The sequence below is a fragment of the Lipotes vexillifer genome, unplaced genomic scaffold (genome assembly GCF_000442215.2).
Source record: "Lipotes vexillifer unplaced genomic scaffold, Lipotes_vexillifer_v1.1 scaffold109, whole genome shotgun sequence".
NCBI classification, from domain to species: Eukaryota; Metazoa; Chordata; class Mammalia; order Artiodactyla; family Lipotidae; genus Lipotes; species Lipotes vexillifer.
The window spans coordinates 2,632,494-2,650,074 of record NW_006790015.1 but is presented as its reverse complement, the minus strand read 5'-3'; the positions used below and the strand labels follow the sequence as shown (position 1 = coordinate 2,650,074).

Genomic DNA, 17,581 nt, shown 5'->3' with positions numbered 1-17,581 from the left:
GCTGAGGTCCATGTGTATGCAATTTATAAACATGTATTGGGTCGCGCAAAGGTATCGGACTCTTTTTGTTTTTTTTTTTTTGCGGTACGCGGGCCTCTCACTGTTGTGGCCTCTCCCATTGCGGAGCACAGGCTCCGGACGCGCAGGCTCAGCGGCCATGGCTCACGGGCCCAGCCGCTCCGCGGCATGTGGGATCCTCCCGGACCGGGGCACGAACCTGCGTCCCCTGCATCAGCAGGCGGACTCTCAACCACTGCGCCACCAGGGAAGCCCTCGGACTCTTTCTTTATCCTACAAAAATGGCAGTTTCATGTGGTTCAACCTAATACTACACTGGGAGTGAGGGCTCATGGTTTTTACTGTTGGGATCAAAAAGTTTTGGTCAGATGATCAAACCAGCACTGCTTTACTCTGTTATTGCTTCCCTAACTCAGATCCTAAGCCCTGGAGGTGGGAAATGAAGCCTTTAATGGCTCTAGTCTCCCTCGAGCACCTAAACTTGACCCCGAGTTAGTACAGCCAGGACAATGCAAAAGCTTGGTAAGTTTGCATTTTGCTCCCGGCATGCCTCTTGGAATCTTGGGAAGTATGAGAATCACACTCTGGGGCACTGGGCTGTGAGGTGTAGAATTTGAGCTCAAACCTAGGAAAGTGACTTCTCCTTCCCCAGAACCTCCCTGTCCCCCTTCCCACTCTCCCACTACTATCCCCCATCTCCTTCTGTCAGGCCCTCCCCTGGAGGATGGGATCATGTCAAAGGCACCCAAAGCTCTACCTGCCTTACACCTGAGCTCTGGGTGGCCCTGTGTGTGGGGTGTGGGTGATGAGCAGGGCCATCGGTCTGTGTGCTACTGCCATGGCTTTATGACTGCGGAATTCACAATAGCAATGACTTGGTCTTCCTCAACAGGAGAGGTGGCCACATGAGTTGGGCCACAACAAAGAGTAAGACCTCATGATGCCATATCCCAGGTCTGTGACACAGACAAGAAGGTGCACGGAGGGAGCAGGTGGCGCTTCCGTAGCATGATTTCAGGCACCCTGCAGGGTCTCCCTTCAAAAAATCTCTTACTACCTGTCCCAGTCCCTGATTTCCGCCATCGATGATACTCCTTTGATTCCTGGATTTTTTAAAACAATTTATTTCTCTAGATGAGACATAAAAATTCATCTGAGTGAGCTACAGATATAATAATACCTTATACTGGGGCCCAGTGGCATATAGTGAAAGAGCCATGGATTTGGAGCTGCAGTTCCTTCACCCACTATGGGGTGGCCTTGGGTAATTCAGCCATTCCAGCTTTTGGCTTGCTCATCGAAAAAAGGGCAACAGTAATACCCACATTTCAGAGTTGTTGTAAGGATTAGATGTACGCATGTAAAGAGGATCTAGCATGTTCTTGGATGTGATGGTTGCCAAATAAACAGCAACTCCTATGGCTGTTGTATATTGCTGTTGTATATTTTAAAATTATAAAACACTTTCACATGCACCTTCTATTTGCCTCAGATGCAGTGTTATGAGCTGGGCTGGACTGTGTTATCATTTTAAATGTTTAACTTGCAGTAAACTGCAAGTCAGCTTTTCCCATCCTTGACCTTGAACATGGTTCTTTCTACTCTGTTTTTTTTTCCTTTTAGGTGGATCCAATGGGGCCGAGACTAGGAGCCTGGGGGAGAGGAGTGGACAAAGGGGAGGGAGGTGAGCAGACACCAGAGAAGTTCTTAACTTTGTCACAGCCGTCTCTGATATTGTGTTGCTGTGTGTCCGCTGTCTGACAGCAACCTGTAAATGCCATCGCTATTTGTAAGTTGGAGATCTATGAAAGCAGTGTGCTCCTCAGGCCCCAGAGAGTTTCTCCTTTAGCACAGACCCAAAGGACTATTTTTATTGGCACGCTTGATGAGTTATTAGAATAATTTCATCTCACTGTTGACATCTATGGCAGTGTCTGACTCACAGGAGGCACTGAGTGAACGTTTGTTGAATGCTCACTCAGTAGACATTGGGATTTTATTTTCACTGAAACGTTTCTGACCACTCAAGGGAAGTGTTGAGTGAGGAAGGCATTTCAGGGTTAGTCACCGTGAAGGGCAGTGAGGTTAGTGCAGCTGGGTCTACCTTTGTATTTCGCTCATCCCGTAAGGGTTGGCTTTGCCTATTGTTCTAGGTCGCATTTCTTTCACCGTGGATTCCTCCAACGTGAGTGCAAAATTGGAATGACAGTATGGGAAGGTCTAGTAACATCTGTCCCAAAGGAAGCACGTTGGCTGCCAAACCATTGTTTGGAAGGATCAAGGGAACAGCTCAAGGTCAGAGTGGAAGAGGTGTGTGTCGCTTTCCATCTGGGATGGGCTGGACAGGCAGTGGGGGGCTGGCTGCTCTCACAGATGGGTTACTCAGCGGGTGTATTAGTTTCCTAGAGAAGCTGTAAAAAATGACCACCAACTGGGTGGCTTGAAATGACAGAAATTTATTTTCTCACATTTCCAGAGGTCACAAGTCTGAAATCAAGGCATGTGCAGGTGAATCTCACTCTGGAGGCTCTTGGGGAGGCTTCTGGCTTCCTCCAGCTTCTGGTGGTCCCGAGCATTCCTTGGCTTGTGGCCGCATCACTCTGATCTCTGCCGCCATCTTCCTATGGCCTCTCCCCTGTGCTTCACCTCTTCTGTCTGTATCTCCTCTTCTTATAAGAACACTTGTGGGCTTCCCTGGTGGTTCAGTGGTTAAGAATCTGCCTGCTAATGCAGGGGCCGTGGGTTCGAGCCCTGGTCCGGGAAGATCCCACATGCTGCGGAGCAACTAAGCCTGTGTGCCACAGCTACAGAGCCTGTGCTCTAGAGCCCACGAGCCACGGTTACTGAGCCCACGAGCCACAACTACTGAAGCCCACATGCCTACAGCCCATGCTCCACAACAAGAGAAGCCATCGCAATGAGAAGCCCGTGCACTGCAACAAAGAGTAGCCCCCACTCACTGCAACTAGAGAAAGCCCGTGCGCAGCAACGAAGACACAATGCAGCCAAAAATAAAATAAATAAATTTATTTTAAAAAAAGAACACTTGTTGTTGGATTGAGGACCCACCTGGTTAATCCGGGATGAGCTCATCTTGAGATAGAGCCTTAACTTAATTACATCTGCAAAGACCCTTTTTCCAGGTAAGGTCACCTTCACAGGGACTGAGGGTCAGGACTTGGGCATATCTTTTCTGGGGGCCACAGTTCAACCCATTACAGGTGAGGTTGGCTCCACTTACTTTCTGAAAATGATACTGATAAAATGATGTGTGGAGAAATTCCCAATGAACGTCAAGAATTCCTTATTTTTTTGTTTAAAAGAGGAAAAAGTTGAATTTAATTTTGTGTGCCTAGCAATTATTTTTCACTTCAGAGACGGTGCCTATTATGAAATCTTTCCATTTTTGACATCTCCGCCAGAAATATTTTGGACTCTGGGTCACCAGAAGGATTTTTCTCAGAAGCCAATTTCATATTTTTAAATTCTTTTTCTTCTGCATGTTAGAACATCTCTTCCAACTTCTGATATATCACTTTGTACTTTAAAAAAATGCTGACTTTGAAATTCACTGTTGTATTTTTATTAGAAATAACTAGCTCCAAAAATGTTTTCATGAAATGTAGCTGACATTTCTATCATTTTGAAAAGAAATAATAAGTGAATTTTCTTCCAATATTTTCATATTGGAAAAAGATCAGAAGGTCATTTGAAGGAAAATAGATGGGTAGAGACAAAGCACCATTGTGAAGTTACTGGCCATTTAAATCCAATTAATTTACACCTTCTTTCTATGAGTATCACACTTGTAAGATAGACGTGAAGTAATTCCTAGTCGAGGCTGGATATTTAAATATCAAAAAAATTAATTCATTTTTGCTTTTATTTTTTCTAGGGGACAAAATTCTGCTCTCTAGAAAAATGGAAATTCTTTTATTATGACCCCATTTGTCAGAACATTGTTTGCAACTCCGAAATTTAGAAACATCCTAAATATCTATCCACAGGAAAAACATAAGTAAATGGTGGTATAGTCATAATGTTACCCTCTCCACCAACTACATAGATGCATTAGGGTATCAGCAAGGATAAATCTCACAAAAATAATGTGGATGGAGAAAGAAAGTTGCAGAGAAGGAGTCCATGCAAATAAAAGTTAAAAACATTTACAACGATGCTATATCTTGATTATGGTTATGTGCATATAAAATAAGAATAGTAGAAAAATATATATGTTTCCCAGTGAAATGCACCCAACACGGGAGAATGATCCCTCTGGGAAGAGAAGAAGGAAGAAACTGATGTCAGGAGGGTACCCAAGGGATGATGTGTGCGAGTTTTTATTTCTCAAAAAAAAATTCTGTAGTAAATACGAGACAATGTTAGGGCTTGCTGGAGCTGAGTGGTAGGTATATGGGGTTTTGTTATTACTCTCTGCATTTTTCTGTATGTTTAAAATATTTCATAATTTAAAAAGATAAGGGCTTCCCTGGTGGCGCAGTGGTTGAGAGTCCGCCTGCCGATGCAGGGGACATGGGTTCGTGCCCCGGTCCGGGAAGATCCCACATGCCGCGGAGCGGCTGGGCCCGTGAGCCATGGCCGCTGCGTCTGCGCGTCCGGAGCCTGTGCTCCGCAACGGGAGAGGCCACAACAGTGAGAGGCCCGCGTACTGCAAAAAAAAAAAAAAAAAAAAAAAAAAAAAAAAAAAGTTCCCTATTTTCCACTGGCTGAAGAAACTGTGTTTTCAAAATGCACTACTGTTGAGCTGATAGGGAGACACTGCTTTTAAAAGATGACATGTGGACTAAACAAAGGAGGGCCGGAGACATCAGCTCCCTGTTGATGCTTTGGACATATTGTGACCCTGTAATTTTAGGCAACTGTTTGAACCTCAGTTTTTCCATCTATAAAATGGGAATAATCTCTGTCTTGCCTACTTCACAGGGATGTTGGGAGAGTAAATGAGGCTATGATAATAGAAGTAAGAAGTGGTCTTTGGAATAACTGCCGCTAACGATTGATCAGCAACTGTGTTTTCACACAGGCCCTAAACATTCATTATATCCTTTAAGGCTGATAACAACTCTAGGATGTAGGTATTATTTTCCACATAAAAAATAGTAAAGCTCAGAAACGTATGGTTTTCCCACACTCTTCCTTCCAGAACCAACCCTTGCCAACAAGGAACAGGCAATGGCTTGGGGGTGGGGGCACCTACAGTGGTCAGTGACCCATGTGGCCTGGCACAGGAAGTTCTGACCAACCGGGACAATGGTGAATAGCCAGGCTAAGCAGATTCCCTTGGACATCAGCGGTCTTGGAAATAGAGAATGAATGAGTCCATTAGTGGCAGAAACCAAAGCTGAGAGAGCACACGGAGAGAAGATGCTGAAGCAGGGGGTGGGTGTGTTTAGGGGGACAGCACTGGCCCATGTGTCATTTGAGTTGTGAGTTAGTGGAAGTTGTAAATAAGCAGAAGCCAGGAAGCAGAGAATAGATGCTCAGAGTAGAGAATCAGTTTGTTGGTTGGTAGAGTGGCAGGGAAAACGAGGGGTTGAATCGCCCTAACAGTGGACATCAAAAAACACCCATGTGGTTGTACCAGTCAAGGTCCCAGCAGGAAACATATGTCACCCTCAAAAGAAGGACAGAGAAGAGTTGGATAAAGGGGCAATTTACCAAGGGCAACATAGTTAAGGAAACGCACAAGGGACCGTAAGACACCTGGGGCTATAGCAACCATGGGAGGCCCTTTACACTCACAGTCCCGAATAGGCATGAGCAGGGATTGGTTACTGGAACCTGGCCACAACTGTAGCTCCATCCAACAGGAGCTGTGGCTTTTGACAGAGAAACGCAACCACCAGAAACCCATTAGTCTGGCAGGGAAGGAGCCAGAAGAATAAATACCCCAACCTGTCTCTTCTATTGCCCCCCAATCACCTCTCAGTGCCTCTAATTGGCCAAACCCAACCAAAACCCAGAGGACGAGGGAATTTGGTCCCTTCAGGTCAGTCTCCCTGGTCACAGAGCCAGGTTAGGAAAGGTGGAGAATAGACTCAGAGGGACAAATGAAAACTGTCCAGTGCAGTGATGGAGGTGTCAAGGCAATCCAGAATCCAGCACTGTTGAGAACACTCTCACTTCCTTGTGGTCAAGCTTTGCCACTGCTTGGGGGTTGCCATGGGATTTGTCGCCCTTGTTTTCACAAGTAGCCACAGAATACACAGCATTGAACGAGGACCCCTGGGTAAGTCTCTGTTCCTTGCAATCAAAAGATACTAAAGACATAAAAATGTTAAGTCATTTCCTCCATAGTGGAAGTGGCAGAGCCTGGAACCAAAGCCACAGTCATCTGGGTCTAGAACCACGCTCTTTCCACTCTACCACCCTAGCTGTACAAATGTGATAATAGGTCCCATGATAAAGGTAGGAGCCCTGAATATCAAGTTATTTTGCGGGAAGCCGTTGGAACGGTTTTAGAATGTGGTGGTTCAATGTGCAAAATGATGTCTTGGGAAGATACCACTCACGGAATATAGATCAGATTGCATCAGGGAGATGTTTAACTTTGTAGGAATGATAAGGTTCTGCTCGAGGACCTGAACCAGAAGGGTGGTGGTAGATACGTAAAGGGTGAAAGAATTGCTCACTTGCTATGTCCTAGGCACTGCTCCAGGGGCTGAAGATGTAGCAGGGAACCCAACAGACTCCTGCCCTCCTGGAGCTTCTTCTTGTTGAAGCCGTGAGAGTAGATGAGCTCTCCAAGGGAGGAGTGAAAAGTGAGCCTTAGTTATGCCTGCGAGGAAAAGGGTGAAACAAAGACAAGAAAAAGAGCCAGTGAAGCAGCAAGTAGAGGGCCAGGAGGGGCAACTGGTTTGGTAGCATGGCAGGCAAACCAAGAGAAAGAAGGGGGTCCACAGGGCTGACCACGGCTGCTCATTGCCGAGGACAAGACCAAGAAGAGGCCACTGACATTGACGAATGGGGGATCATTTGGAGGCTGGGTCAGAGCAAGTCAATGGGCTGGGTGGAAGCTAGATTGTGGGAGGTCATGGAGGCGCCATAATTGTCGGGACCTATAACAGAAGTGCCGTGTAGCGAGGAGAGCTGGATGTCTTCATCGCAGTGGTAAGTTGATGTGGTACCATATTCTCTAAGGATCTGGTCCTCAGATTCATAATTCTGAAATCCTAAGTGCATAAGAATTGAGGTGGTTCTGGGGCTTAAGTCATACCAATCAAACTTATAAAAACTGATTTATAACCCCACATGCCAGGTTGGTCATTTTCAACGAGTGAGATTCTTTTCCAGTGTTGGGAATGTTTGTGTCCCTTATCAAGGGCACCCCCATCCCAGCATTAAGCTACTTGGAGAGCTGAACTATTAATCAGAGGCTGTTAGATGGTATAAATGAGAACAAAAGGAAATAGCTCACCTGGCGGTGTATGTCATCCAAGCGATGGTGGAAGACTCCTCTGGTGATCTCCCTGCCTATTCCTGTCCTCTTAATCTTGGAGTCCACCAATACTCTGATCTTGGACTTGTCTTTTTCTATTTATGGTCTTGGTGATCTCATCAGTATCATTGTCATTAAGTACTGACAACTCCCAAATTATGTCTCCAGCCACATCTCTCGCTTAAGCTCCGCTCGTACATCCAGGTGCCTGCTTGAGATACGTCCACTTGGATCTCTAAACAGGCGTCTCAAATTCTGCATGTTCAACACAGAGCTGCTCTTCTCTCCCAAACCTTCAGCATCCACAGCCTTCCTTGGTGAGTTGATGGCAGCTCCATTTTCCAATTGCTCGGGTCAAAATCCTTGGAGTCATCTGACTTGTCTGTGTTTCTCAGGTCCCATGTCCAGTCCATCAGATAATTCTGCTGACTTTCTTCAAAATATAATCAGAACCAGACCACCTCATGACACCTCCACTGCTACCATCTTGGTTCGAGCCACCATCATCTCTTGCCCGGATGATCACATTGGCTTTTTACCTGGCTAGTTCCCAAGCACAGGCAAGAGTGATTGTTTTGAAATATAATTCAGATTATGCCACTCCTCTGCTCGGAAACTTCCAATGGCTCCCATTTAGATGGGCCCCCCCCCTCTGGCCTCATCTCCTACCATTCTCCCCACCCTCAGTCTGCTCCAGCCTTCTGAGCTTCCCTGAATTCCCTACCACACGCCAAACATGCTCCTCCCTTGGGCCTTTGATGTTCCCTTTGCCTGGAATGTTCTCCCCCAGACGCCCATTTGACATTCTTTCCACCCCTCTTTGAGAGCTTTGCTCAAATCTCAGTGATGCCTTCCCTCCCCGCCCGATGCAATGCTGCGGTCCCTCCGCCTTGCATTTCCTCTTCCCTTCCCCTTCTGGTTTTCTCCATTGCATGCTTTTGCCACCCTCTCATTTTCCACATGCTCTTTGATTTACCTATTTATTTTGGGTACAGTCTGTCTACCACACTAGAATGAAAGCTCCACGCAGGCAGGGATTTTTGTTGATTTTGCTCACTATGTATCCCCAGTACCCAGTACAGGGACTGACAATAAATGTTTGTTGAATGAATGAATGAACAAACAGATTATTCCTGGCTCACGAGGGTATGTCTCTGCAGCAGCCCCAAACACCTTGTCAGCCTGTGAGTGTCTTTTGTCCCTGGGTCTTGCTGGATAAACATCCACAGCCTCAGCCTCATGCCCAGGTGCTGTGTGGAAGGCGGGGCGGGGAGTAGAAGGAAGGCTCAAGCTTTCCCTTCACTCAGAACATTCTTTGCCTTCCTGAGGTTACCCACAGGGTGCTGTTAAGTGGTTTAGGTTGTTCAAGCACTTACTTCAGGTAACCTCTCTGGTAGCACCCAGAGGCTTACCATCACTTCAGAAACATCCCTCTTGTGACTGGTATGGGATTGTTTTCTCAAACATGAGCATCCGTGGGGAGTTAGAGGCAGTGGAAAGAAGCGGGTAGGAAAGAAAACCTGGGAGGAGCAAGGTCTCAGGAAAATGCATGGGACTCTGTGTTGTGACCCCGAGCGCTTGGATGCAGAAAGAGAACCCTGGGTGCTTTGCGTCCGTGTCTGATAAAATGACCCCTCAGAGAGAGTGAAAAGTGCTGAGGATTAATGTTCGGTGAATCCAGGCTGGCACTTTGCCTGAATCAGGCGGATCCATGTGTGCTGGGTCCATGGGCCAAAATCTCACATTCTTCACACCAGCAGGACAGTCTTTATTATTCTACTCCAAGATTTTACATTTAGTCTGCATTACTGTCCATGAGCTGTGGTTACATACTGTGTATTTATTGAATTAAAAGCCCCATGATCTACTGTACATGCTAACTTGGCTTTAAGCTTCAGGAGGAGCAAAGAGAAATGCAGTCTTTCAGGGAACGCCAAGTTCTCTGATGCTCACGGGTGGATAACTGTTGCTCCAAGTGTATGTGCTAATATCCAGCTATATCTCAGGGATATTCTTCTCCTACTTCCACTGGACTTTAAATTAGCAAACAAAGTTTAAATTAGCAGGCAATGTCAGAATATGCATTATGCCCCATCAAAGCATTTATCACAAGCAGCCCTGAATACTAAATCAATATGAATTAAAATAAAGATAGAGAGAGTAAGGGATTAAGTTACTTGTTCTTTCCGTGCTCATTAAAGGCAGCACATGAAGCAGAACTAAGTCCTGGTTTTGATTAGTTCTCCCAGGTTGAAAGAAAAAACAATAGGTGTTAAAGAGGCTTTAACATGGCATAAACAGTTAACTTTGGCACTGCTCGGTCCCCAGGCATTTCTTTTATTTTTTTTGCGGTACGCAGGCCTCTCACTGTTGTGGCCTCTCCCATTGCGGAGCACAGGCTCCGGACGCGCAGGCTCAGAGGCCATGGCTCACGGGCCCAGCCGCTCCGCGGCATGTGGGATCCTCCCGGACCGGGACACGAACCCGTGTCCCCTGCATCGGCAGGCAGACTCCCAACCACTGCGCCACCAGGGAAGCCCCCCCAGGCATTTCTGATGGAAGAGAGGATGGAGTTTTTTCCTTAAAGTTCCAGTGCCCTTGGCAGCCCCATTAGTTCCTAGTCATCTCCTGCGGGCAGTGTGTAAGGGAATATAAATTTACACTTGATGTAGCCGAGGGCCCAGTTCCCTTGAGGGTCTGGGGGACTAGGTGGATATGGTTAGTTTTCTGGTAGAAAAGGGATGCTTTCGGGCTTCCCTGGTGGCGCAGTGGTTGAGAGTCCGCCTGCCGATGCAGGGGACACGGGTTCGTGCCCTGGTCCGGGAGGATCCCACATGCCGCGGAGCGGCTGGGCCCGTGAGCCATGGCCGCTGAGCCTGCGCGTCCGGAGCCTGTGCTCCGCAACGGGAGAGGCCACAACAGTGAGAGGCCTGCGTACCGCAAAAAAAAAAAAAAAAGGGATGCTTTCAAGTCCTCTCATGGAAGTTTCCATGAAGAAACTGTAAGTCCAAATAATTCGACTCCTCTGAGGTACTACAGCTGTAAAGCATCCGAATTCTGCCCTTTTCTATTGTGTCACCAACTTAGAATCAGGCACCCAGGATTCCTGACATCTGGCAAATTCAACAACCCTGACTTAACAGAAACTGGGTATTTATTATGAGGAAGGCATGATGTGAGTGGCTCTCTTGCTTTTAGCATCCAACCTTTATGAGTGGGGGTAGGGTTGGCAGGGAGAGTCACAGTGTATGGCACTGGAATCCATATAGGGCAGTGTAGGTGGTGGTGGGAGTAGATGGCCTGACAGAGGGGCAGAGGGCCTGGCCACTGCAGATCCTGTGGAGTATTTGCAGCTGAGGGCTGTCCCAGGAACAGGAATTCTAGAGCAACATGCATCCCAGGCCATAGGTAGTTGGAAAACCCTCACAGGGGTTATTATTCTTTTTCTTGTGTGGTCAAGCCCTAACCACATGAGGTCAAGTTCCCAGGTAGGACTGGCAGGCGCAAGGTATACCTGCTCCCTTACGTGGCTCCTGTCCCCAGGGCAGAGAAATCAGAAGCCAGGCAAAACCGTGTTAACCCTTTGTGACCAGAGAGAGCAAAAGTAGTGCCAAGGTGCCACGAATCCTCCGATTCCTCCACTCGACCTTAACCTCCCCACTTTGGCAGAGCTCTGGGTGAAATGTATAGTTACATTTCTTTCCCATGGATATACTTCCTATATACCCGTTTATAATTCATTCCAATCAAGTCAAGAGGCGAACGTTTATATAACATGTAATTTTATACGGAGATGTTCTCAGGGGTGATCCAGACTTGATCAAGATTCCCAGTCAAAGGTCTGACTCATCGTTATATGCAATCATCTGTTTTATTTCAAAACATGTCTACACTGCATTGAGCACCAACACAGATGTGACCAAGAAACCCACAGTCCTGTCCCAGCAGGTGATGGGTCCAGTGTATGACTTGGGGTTGACTATTATTTTTCACAGTGAGAGAAAAAAAGAGAGGATAGGAAAGATGAAACGAACATTATTCCCAACTCCTGTTCAGGAATCTGAGTGATCATGATACAGAGGATATTTAAGAGATTCGTAAAGTTCTTCCAAAGACCCTTCTCCCCATCAGTTGATGTTCAAATATGGAACCTGGGCTGGTGGACCAGCTGGACTTGAGTGACACTAGAGCACACTGTTTAAAATTACATCCACACATTACTGCAAAAGATAGAGGAACAGGCCATGCCAAAGTAGACTGATAGTTTACTTTTTCCTGTTTTATGAACCCGTACAAGCTTAGAGGCTATCAGAACTGTACAACCACAACTGTGATGCAGCGTCTGCTCAGTACAAACATTTTTTTGTGTAGGAGAAAGAATTCAGTTCACCTACAGGGAGAAATGTCCTGAGGCGGATGGTGCCAATACAGAACTGTCAATTGTGACCCCAGAGAAATATGTGGGATCTCATGAAGACCAGAAATATCTTTCATTTTAAAATAGAGTATCTAAATCCCGCTGCTTTTTAAAAATCTGTATTCCCATATCTTTCTTCCGAGGCAGAAAGTAAATGTTAGGAAACTGGCAGGTTCTCTTTCTCAGAGGCACACACAGGGGTTGGGGATCACTGTGGTTCTTGATTCCTGGAACACCTGAGCCTCTGGCACCTTTGGGCCTTCAGCAGCCTCCTCGGCATCCAGGGCTGAGATCCTCATATTCCAGAGCAAAGTAGCCAATCTGGAGGACTTGTGTCATGGGGAAGAGAGAAGGTCACCCCTTTAGCTCTGGATCCCCATCATCTGAGGGAAGTGGGAGGGGGCAGGTAGAAGCAAACCTTCGTTTCATAAAGTCATCATTGGGGCAGGCAGCTGAGCACACTGAGACCCTGTCGGTGCCCTTGTTGTGAGACACAAAATGCCTTCCGCAAAGCACAGACTTCTGCTTATGATCTAAAATAGATACCTTTGAAATGATTTACCCAGACCAGGAAAGGCAGTTGCTCACTACATATTATGCAAGTTTAGATTTTCTACTTGATTATTCACACCAAATCAGGCTTTAAAAACAGACCCAATTAGACTGGAATGCATACATTTCAACAGATCAGAAACTGCAAAATGCTTATGCCACTTACTGACATAGCTTTACATCCAAGGACGCCGTTGGTATAAATATTTCCAAATTCCTTTGCATTTTAACAACAAGAGAGAACAATCAGAACAAAGACATGATTTCAGTTTCTAACATCGATTGAATTATATTGTCTACCTTAGTTACACATCAGATGACATAGCTTTGCTCCGTTTTCTATGCATTTTGTCTTTTAAATCATCTTATACAAAATTTATATTAAAACAATTTTTTTTTTCAAAAGACATACGCTTAGAGAAGCAAGTCTTATGAATACTCTTTCCTTCCATTACTTTTGGCAAGTGGGGGAATCACCGTGGATTTTGAGTGCAGTGGTGAAGCATTTCCACGGGTCATCTTCCCCACATGGTCAGGCATGAGGGGGAAGTCGGAAACTCTCTTTTTTAAAACGTATTGGCAGGAGGGCACAATTCTTAAGCTCTTTAGGGCCTGTGAAAACAAAGAGAAAGGTGACGGTCACTTCTTTTACTGGCACTGTGACTGGTAATCCCGTAAGTCATTGTTCCTATTGTCCTTTGTCTACGTCTTCCAGTTCTGGATTATGGGGCTCTTCTCTCCCTGCTCATCCCTCCTCCAGGCCTGGTCCTCACACCCAGGGTCAGATTCCTGGGCATTTCCAGACACATAACTCTGCAACTGTATTGCTAATTGTGTCCCTCGACCCCCCAGTTGTATAGCATTTATCCTTCCCCACCCAATCATATGTTATCTTCCCAACAGATGGGTTTTCGTTCAAGTTCACTTAGTTGGAAAATTAAGACAAGAGGTCAAATCTGGTGAGATCTCAATGGAAGTCAACTAAAGAGCCATCTCTGGCACTTTCCTGGAAATTTATAAGGCCCCAAGTAGACACCTGTTCTTCTGGGGAAGCTTCAGATGTAGTGCTTACGGAGGTTGGTGGCTTCTGAACACGACCTTTATTTGGAGGTTTCTATTAGTTCAAAGGTTGGAAATGGCTGCCCTCATTTACCTATCACACGGGCCTAAGATATTTACTTACGAGTACCTTCCTGACATTTTTCGAACAAACACAGTGATGATTCCACCGATGAATCCAATGGCTAGTAAGACCCCAACTATGATTCCAGTCAGGGTCACTGTTGACAATCCACCTGATTGAGAAGCAAAAAAAGCATAAGCCCCAGATAAACAATACACCGGCAATAAACAATGCCACTGGCCCACTGTAGATAACAAATGATGTTCTATGTTGTTTCTCCTGTATTCAGTGGGAGTTGACTTAGGAAGGGAGAAATGTTGGGTTATTCTAATCTCATATTATGAATGGAAAGTTTTCTGGGTCTCAAGATCTCTCAAGCATACCACTCCTACTAGGTGGCTTCACTGTTAATTACTGGGTAGCGTTTGTGTACACACAGCTACTAAATTAGCCCCTATTTTCATTCTTAGGAATGATAAATTGTGATATGACACCATTTTCCATAGCTGTCATTAAGTGAATAGACTCATTTGCAGTTTGCTTATTTTCAAATACAGGCTTTTCTCTCTTAAAAGAGGTTTGAAACCTATTCTCAGAAGGTTTGTATTCTGCTCCCATTGACTACAATCCAGGAAAGAATGTAACTCATCACAGAGATTAAGTTCAAAGAGACCTTTTTTAAAACATACGAATATTTTGGTACCAAAATCTAACCCACCTTTCTCAACTGTTGTTGGTTTTTCTCCATCTGTTTTCCCTATAAAGAGAGAGATGTAATGATATAGAATTATTAGGATTTAGTAACTACAATTTAACAATTGGCAGACGATGAAGTTACCCTAAATGGAAGGTAGCAAAACACAAGCAAAGAGGATAATTTCTTAAGTAAATGGGTTCAGGGTATTTTTTTTTTTTTTTTGCGGTACGCGGGCCTCTCACTGTTGTGGCCTCTCCCGTTGCGGAGCACAGGCTCCGGACGCGCAGGCTCAGCGGCCATGGCTCACGGGCCCAGCCGCTCCGCGGCATGTGGGATCTTCCCGGACCGGGGCACGAACCCGCGTCCCCTGCATCGGCAGGCGGACTCTCACCCGCTGCGCCACCGGGGAAGCCCCCAGATCAGGGGATTTTTAAGCAAGCTCTGACATGATCTTGTTTCAAAACTATTATTATTGAATTTATGAATGCTTCTTCACACCTATGGGTCTGTAGTTCTTTTGTGGAGGTTACTTTTCTTCTCACCCACTGTAGAGAGCAGTGTCAAGGAAGTGGACCCATAGAGATCTTAAATAAATAGTCAAAGACTTCAGAAGTTAGGGTAACAAAAGAATCTAAGCCCCTTGATTCTTGGTCCAACGTCAAGACCATATGGAAAACTCACCCATTGTGATGAGGTCTATTTTGAAGAAACATCATTCTGAGAGCAAAATGTTTTGGAAGTTGTGGTCAAGACTGTGATTTGCCTCGTGAAATCAATTTCCTAGCAAAATCCAGATCTTACAGGGCACATGATTTTAATGAGAATATACCCTTTGTATTTATGGCACTATTATTGTAGGATTTCTATCTGCAGCTAAACTTAATCCAATAGTTACAATGTGAATATTCTCATTTACCAAGCATGTGAAGCTGTCTAATTACGAATACCTTCCTGTAAGTAATAAAACTGTGAGTTTCTTTCAGGTAACTTTACACAATTTCTATTAAAAAATAAAGGCCTTTTGTTTTGTTTCTCCCATCAACTTCTTTGTATCCTGAGTCCTTCACTCCTCTGGGTGGTAGGTGTTTATGAAGGAGTCAAGAGGCCTTGATATAATGAGACAATGGAGAGAAGTGATGCAATCAGGCCCTTCCCTAGAAACTTAGTTCACAATTTGCAAAATACCACAGATATCCAATAGCTTTCCTAATCAAAGGTGACACCAGCCAACCATCAGCTATACGATGCTTTCTTTTTCTAACGGTTGAGGTGGAAAGAAGTCATCCACTCTGTACCAAATCCATCTTCAAAAAGAAGACATCTTTTCAAGATGGCCCCAGGGTCCTTGAACCCAGTTCTCCCTGCATGAGCTGAACTCACAACTCTATAGCATTTACGTGGAGCTCAAGCTGACCGCGCCAACCCAGTTGGGAGACTGGGAGATTGCTGGTTTCGAAGGCTGCCCAGGACAAAGGTGTCATCAAATCAGCTCCCTAAATGTTATACCTGGCTGCCAACTACCAGTAAAGACAGGTCATGTCTTTTGCTTATCATGTCTTAACATGGTGGCTGTATACTGGGCTCAGAACATAACATTATCACCATAAATGACATCATTTGTCCGGAAATACATTACCGAAAATAAAGTTTGTGGAAGATTCATTACTAAATTAGAGTTTACTAGTCTTGTACTCCCTAGCTCCCTCCCAGTTATACTGACTGTGATCATGCAAGTGTGTCATACATATGAACATCATCAACCTTGGGCGTTTCATGGGAAAGACATCTGCTGCCCTAATAAAATGACCTCTTAAAAAACCAATTGTTTATAATTACATTGTAACTCACATGTGAAAATTTCTTGGAACACTGATGCATGAAGTGGGAATGTGCCATAATCACAGTTTTTGTGAAAGGGTGGGGTAGGGGACAGGACAAGAGAGTAACCATGAGTATTTTCCAGTTAGTCGAGAATTTTTATTTTTAAGGAATAGGAGAAATCTCCTGGTATGCTATAAAAACTAGTCAACTTGTAATGCTCCATTTTCTGCTGCTCATTAGCTGTGAACTCTTGTTACAAATGATCAATGCTTCTCCAAAATTTTGAAATGCTTTCCAATGACCAATTATCAATATACTGACGATTCTTTCCTTGCTTAGCCCTATTTGGTTCTCTCCGGTGTTTAATGTTAACCATTTTTTTAGCATCTTGGAGTAACCGTAGGCTTTATTTTCAAAGCATGTTATAAAACATTTTTTATCTTTGTGGTAAAATACACAACATAAACATTACTATATTCACCATTTTTAAGTGTACTGTTTGATGGTATTAAATACATTCACACTGTTGTGCAAACATCACCACCATCCATCTCCAGAACTCCTTTTCTTTTTTTTTTGCTACGCGGAACTCTCACTGCTGTGGCCTCTCCCGTTGCGGAGCACAGGCTCCGGACGCGCAGGCTCAGCGGCCATGGCTCACGGGCTCAGCCGCTCCGCGGCATGTGGGATCTTCCCGGCCCGGGGCACGAACCCGTGTCCCCTGCAACGGCAGGTGGACTCTCAACCACTGCGCCACCAGGGAAGCCCCAGAATTCCTTTTCATCTTGCAAAACTGCCACTGTACCGATTCCCCACTCCCTCCTCCCCCACAGCCCTGGCAACAACCATTCTACTTTCTGTCTCTATGATTTTGACTACTCTATGTATCTCATCTAAGTGGAATCACACAGTGTTTGTGTTTTGGTGACTGGCTTATTCCATTTAGCCCTCAAGGTTCATCCATGTTGTAGCATGTGTGAGAATTTTCTTCCTTTAAAAGGCTGAATAATACTCCATTGTATGTATATGACACATTTTGTTTATCCAGTCATCTGTCCATGGATAATGGGGTTGCTTCCATGTTTTAGCTGCTGTGTCTACTGCTGCTGTGAACATGGGTGTACAAATATAACGCATTCAAAAAATCTTCAGAAGTGCTACAGAGTTTTTAAAACCAGATTGGCGATTGCGTCTGGAAATGCATTTTAAACAGTAAGGGATAACTTTCTAGGTGTTCAGCTGTGCAACTGGTTTCAGGAACCATGGCTTTAGGGGAAGGTCCTTATGGTTGCTTTCATTTAAAGATGAAAACACCTAACTATATAAAATAATTATAGAAAATTGCTTGAGTTAGCAAGCACTCATTGCAGTTATTAGAGGATTAGTTCCTTTTCTCTTCCACTCCTGTCTACTACAAAATAAAGTATATTTTAAAAATATCCCAAACAACTGAATTTCTCTTAAGAAAGTTCTGGAAATAGGAGGCTCTTTCCC

At 45.0% G+C, this 17,581-nt stretch overlaps 1 protein-coding gene across 1 annotated transcript in view; it reads right to left on the bottom strand.

Annotated features, from left to right (window-relative positions):
* Positions 1 to 13,625: 13,625 nt before the first annotated feature.
* Positions 13,626 to 17,581, bottom strand: part of PDPN (podoplanin) — a 25,392-nt gene continuing 21,436 nt past the window's right edge. The window contains exons 4-5 of the mRNA XM_007463182.1: positions 14,288 to 14,326; positions 13,626 to 13,741 (exon numbers count right to left, since the gene is read on the bottom strand). Coding sequence (XP_007463244.1) covers positions 13,626 to 13,741; positions 14,288 to 14,326 — 155 coding nt within the window. The remainder of the gene's footprint in view (positions 13,742 to 14,287; positions 14,327 to 17,581) is intronic.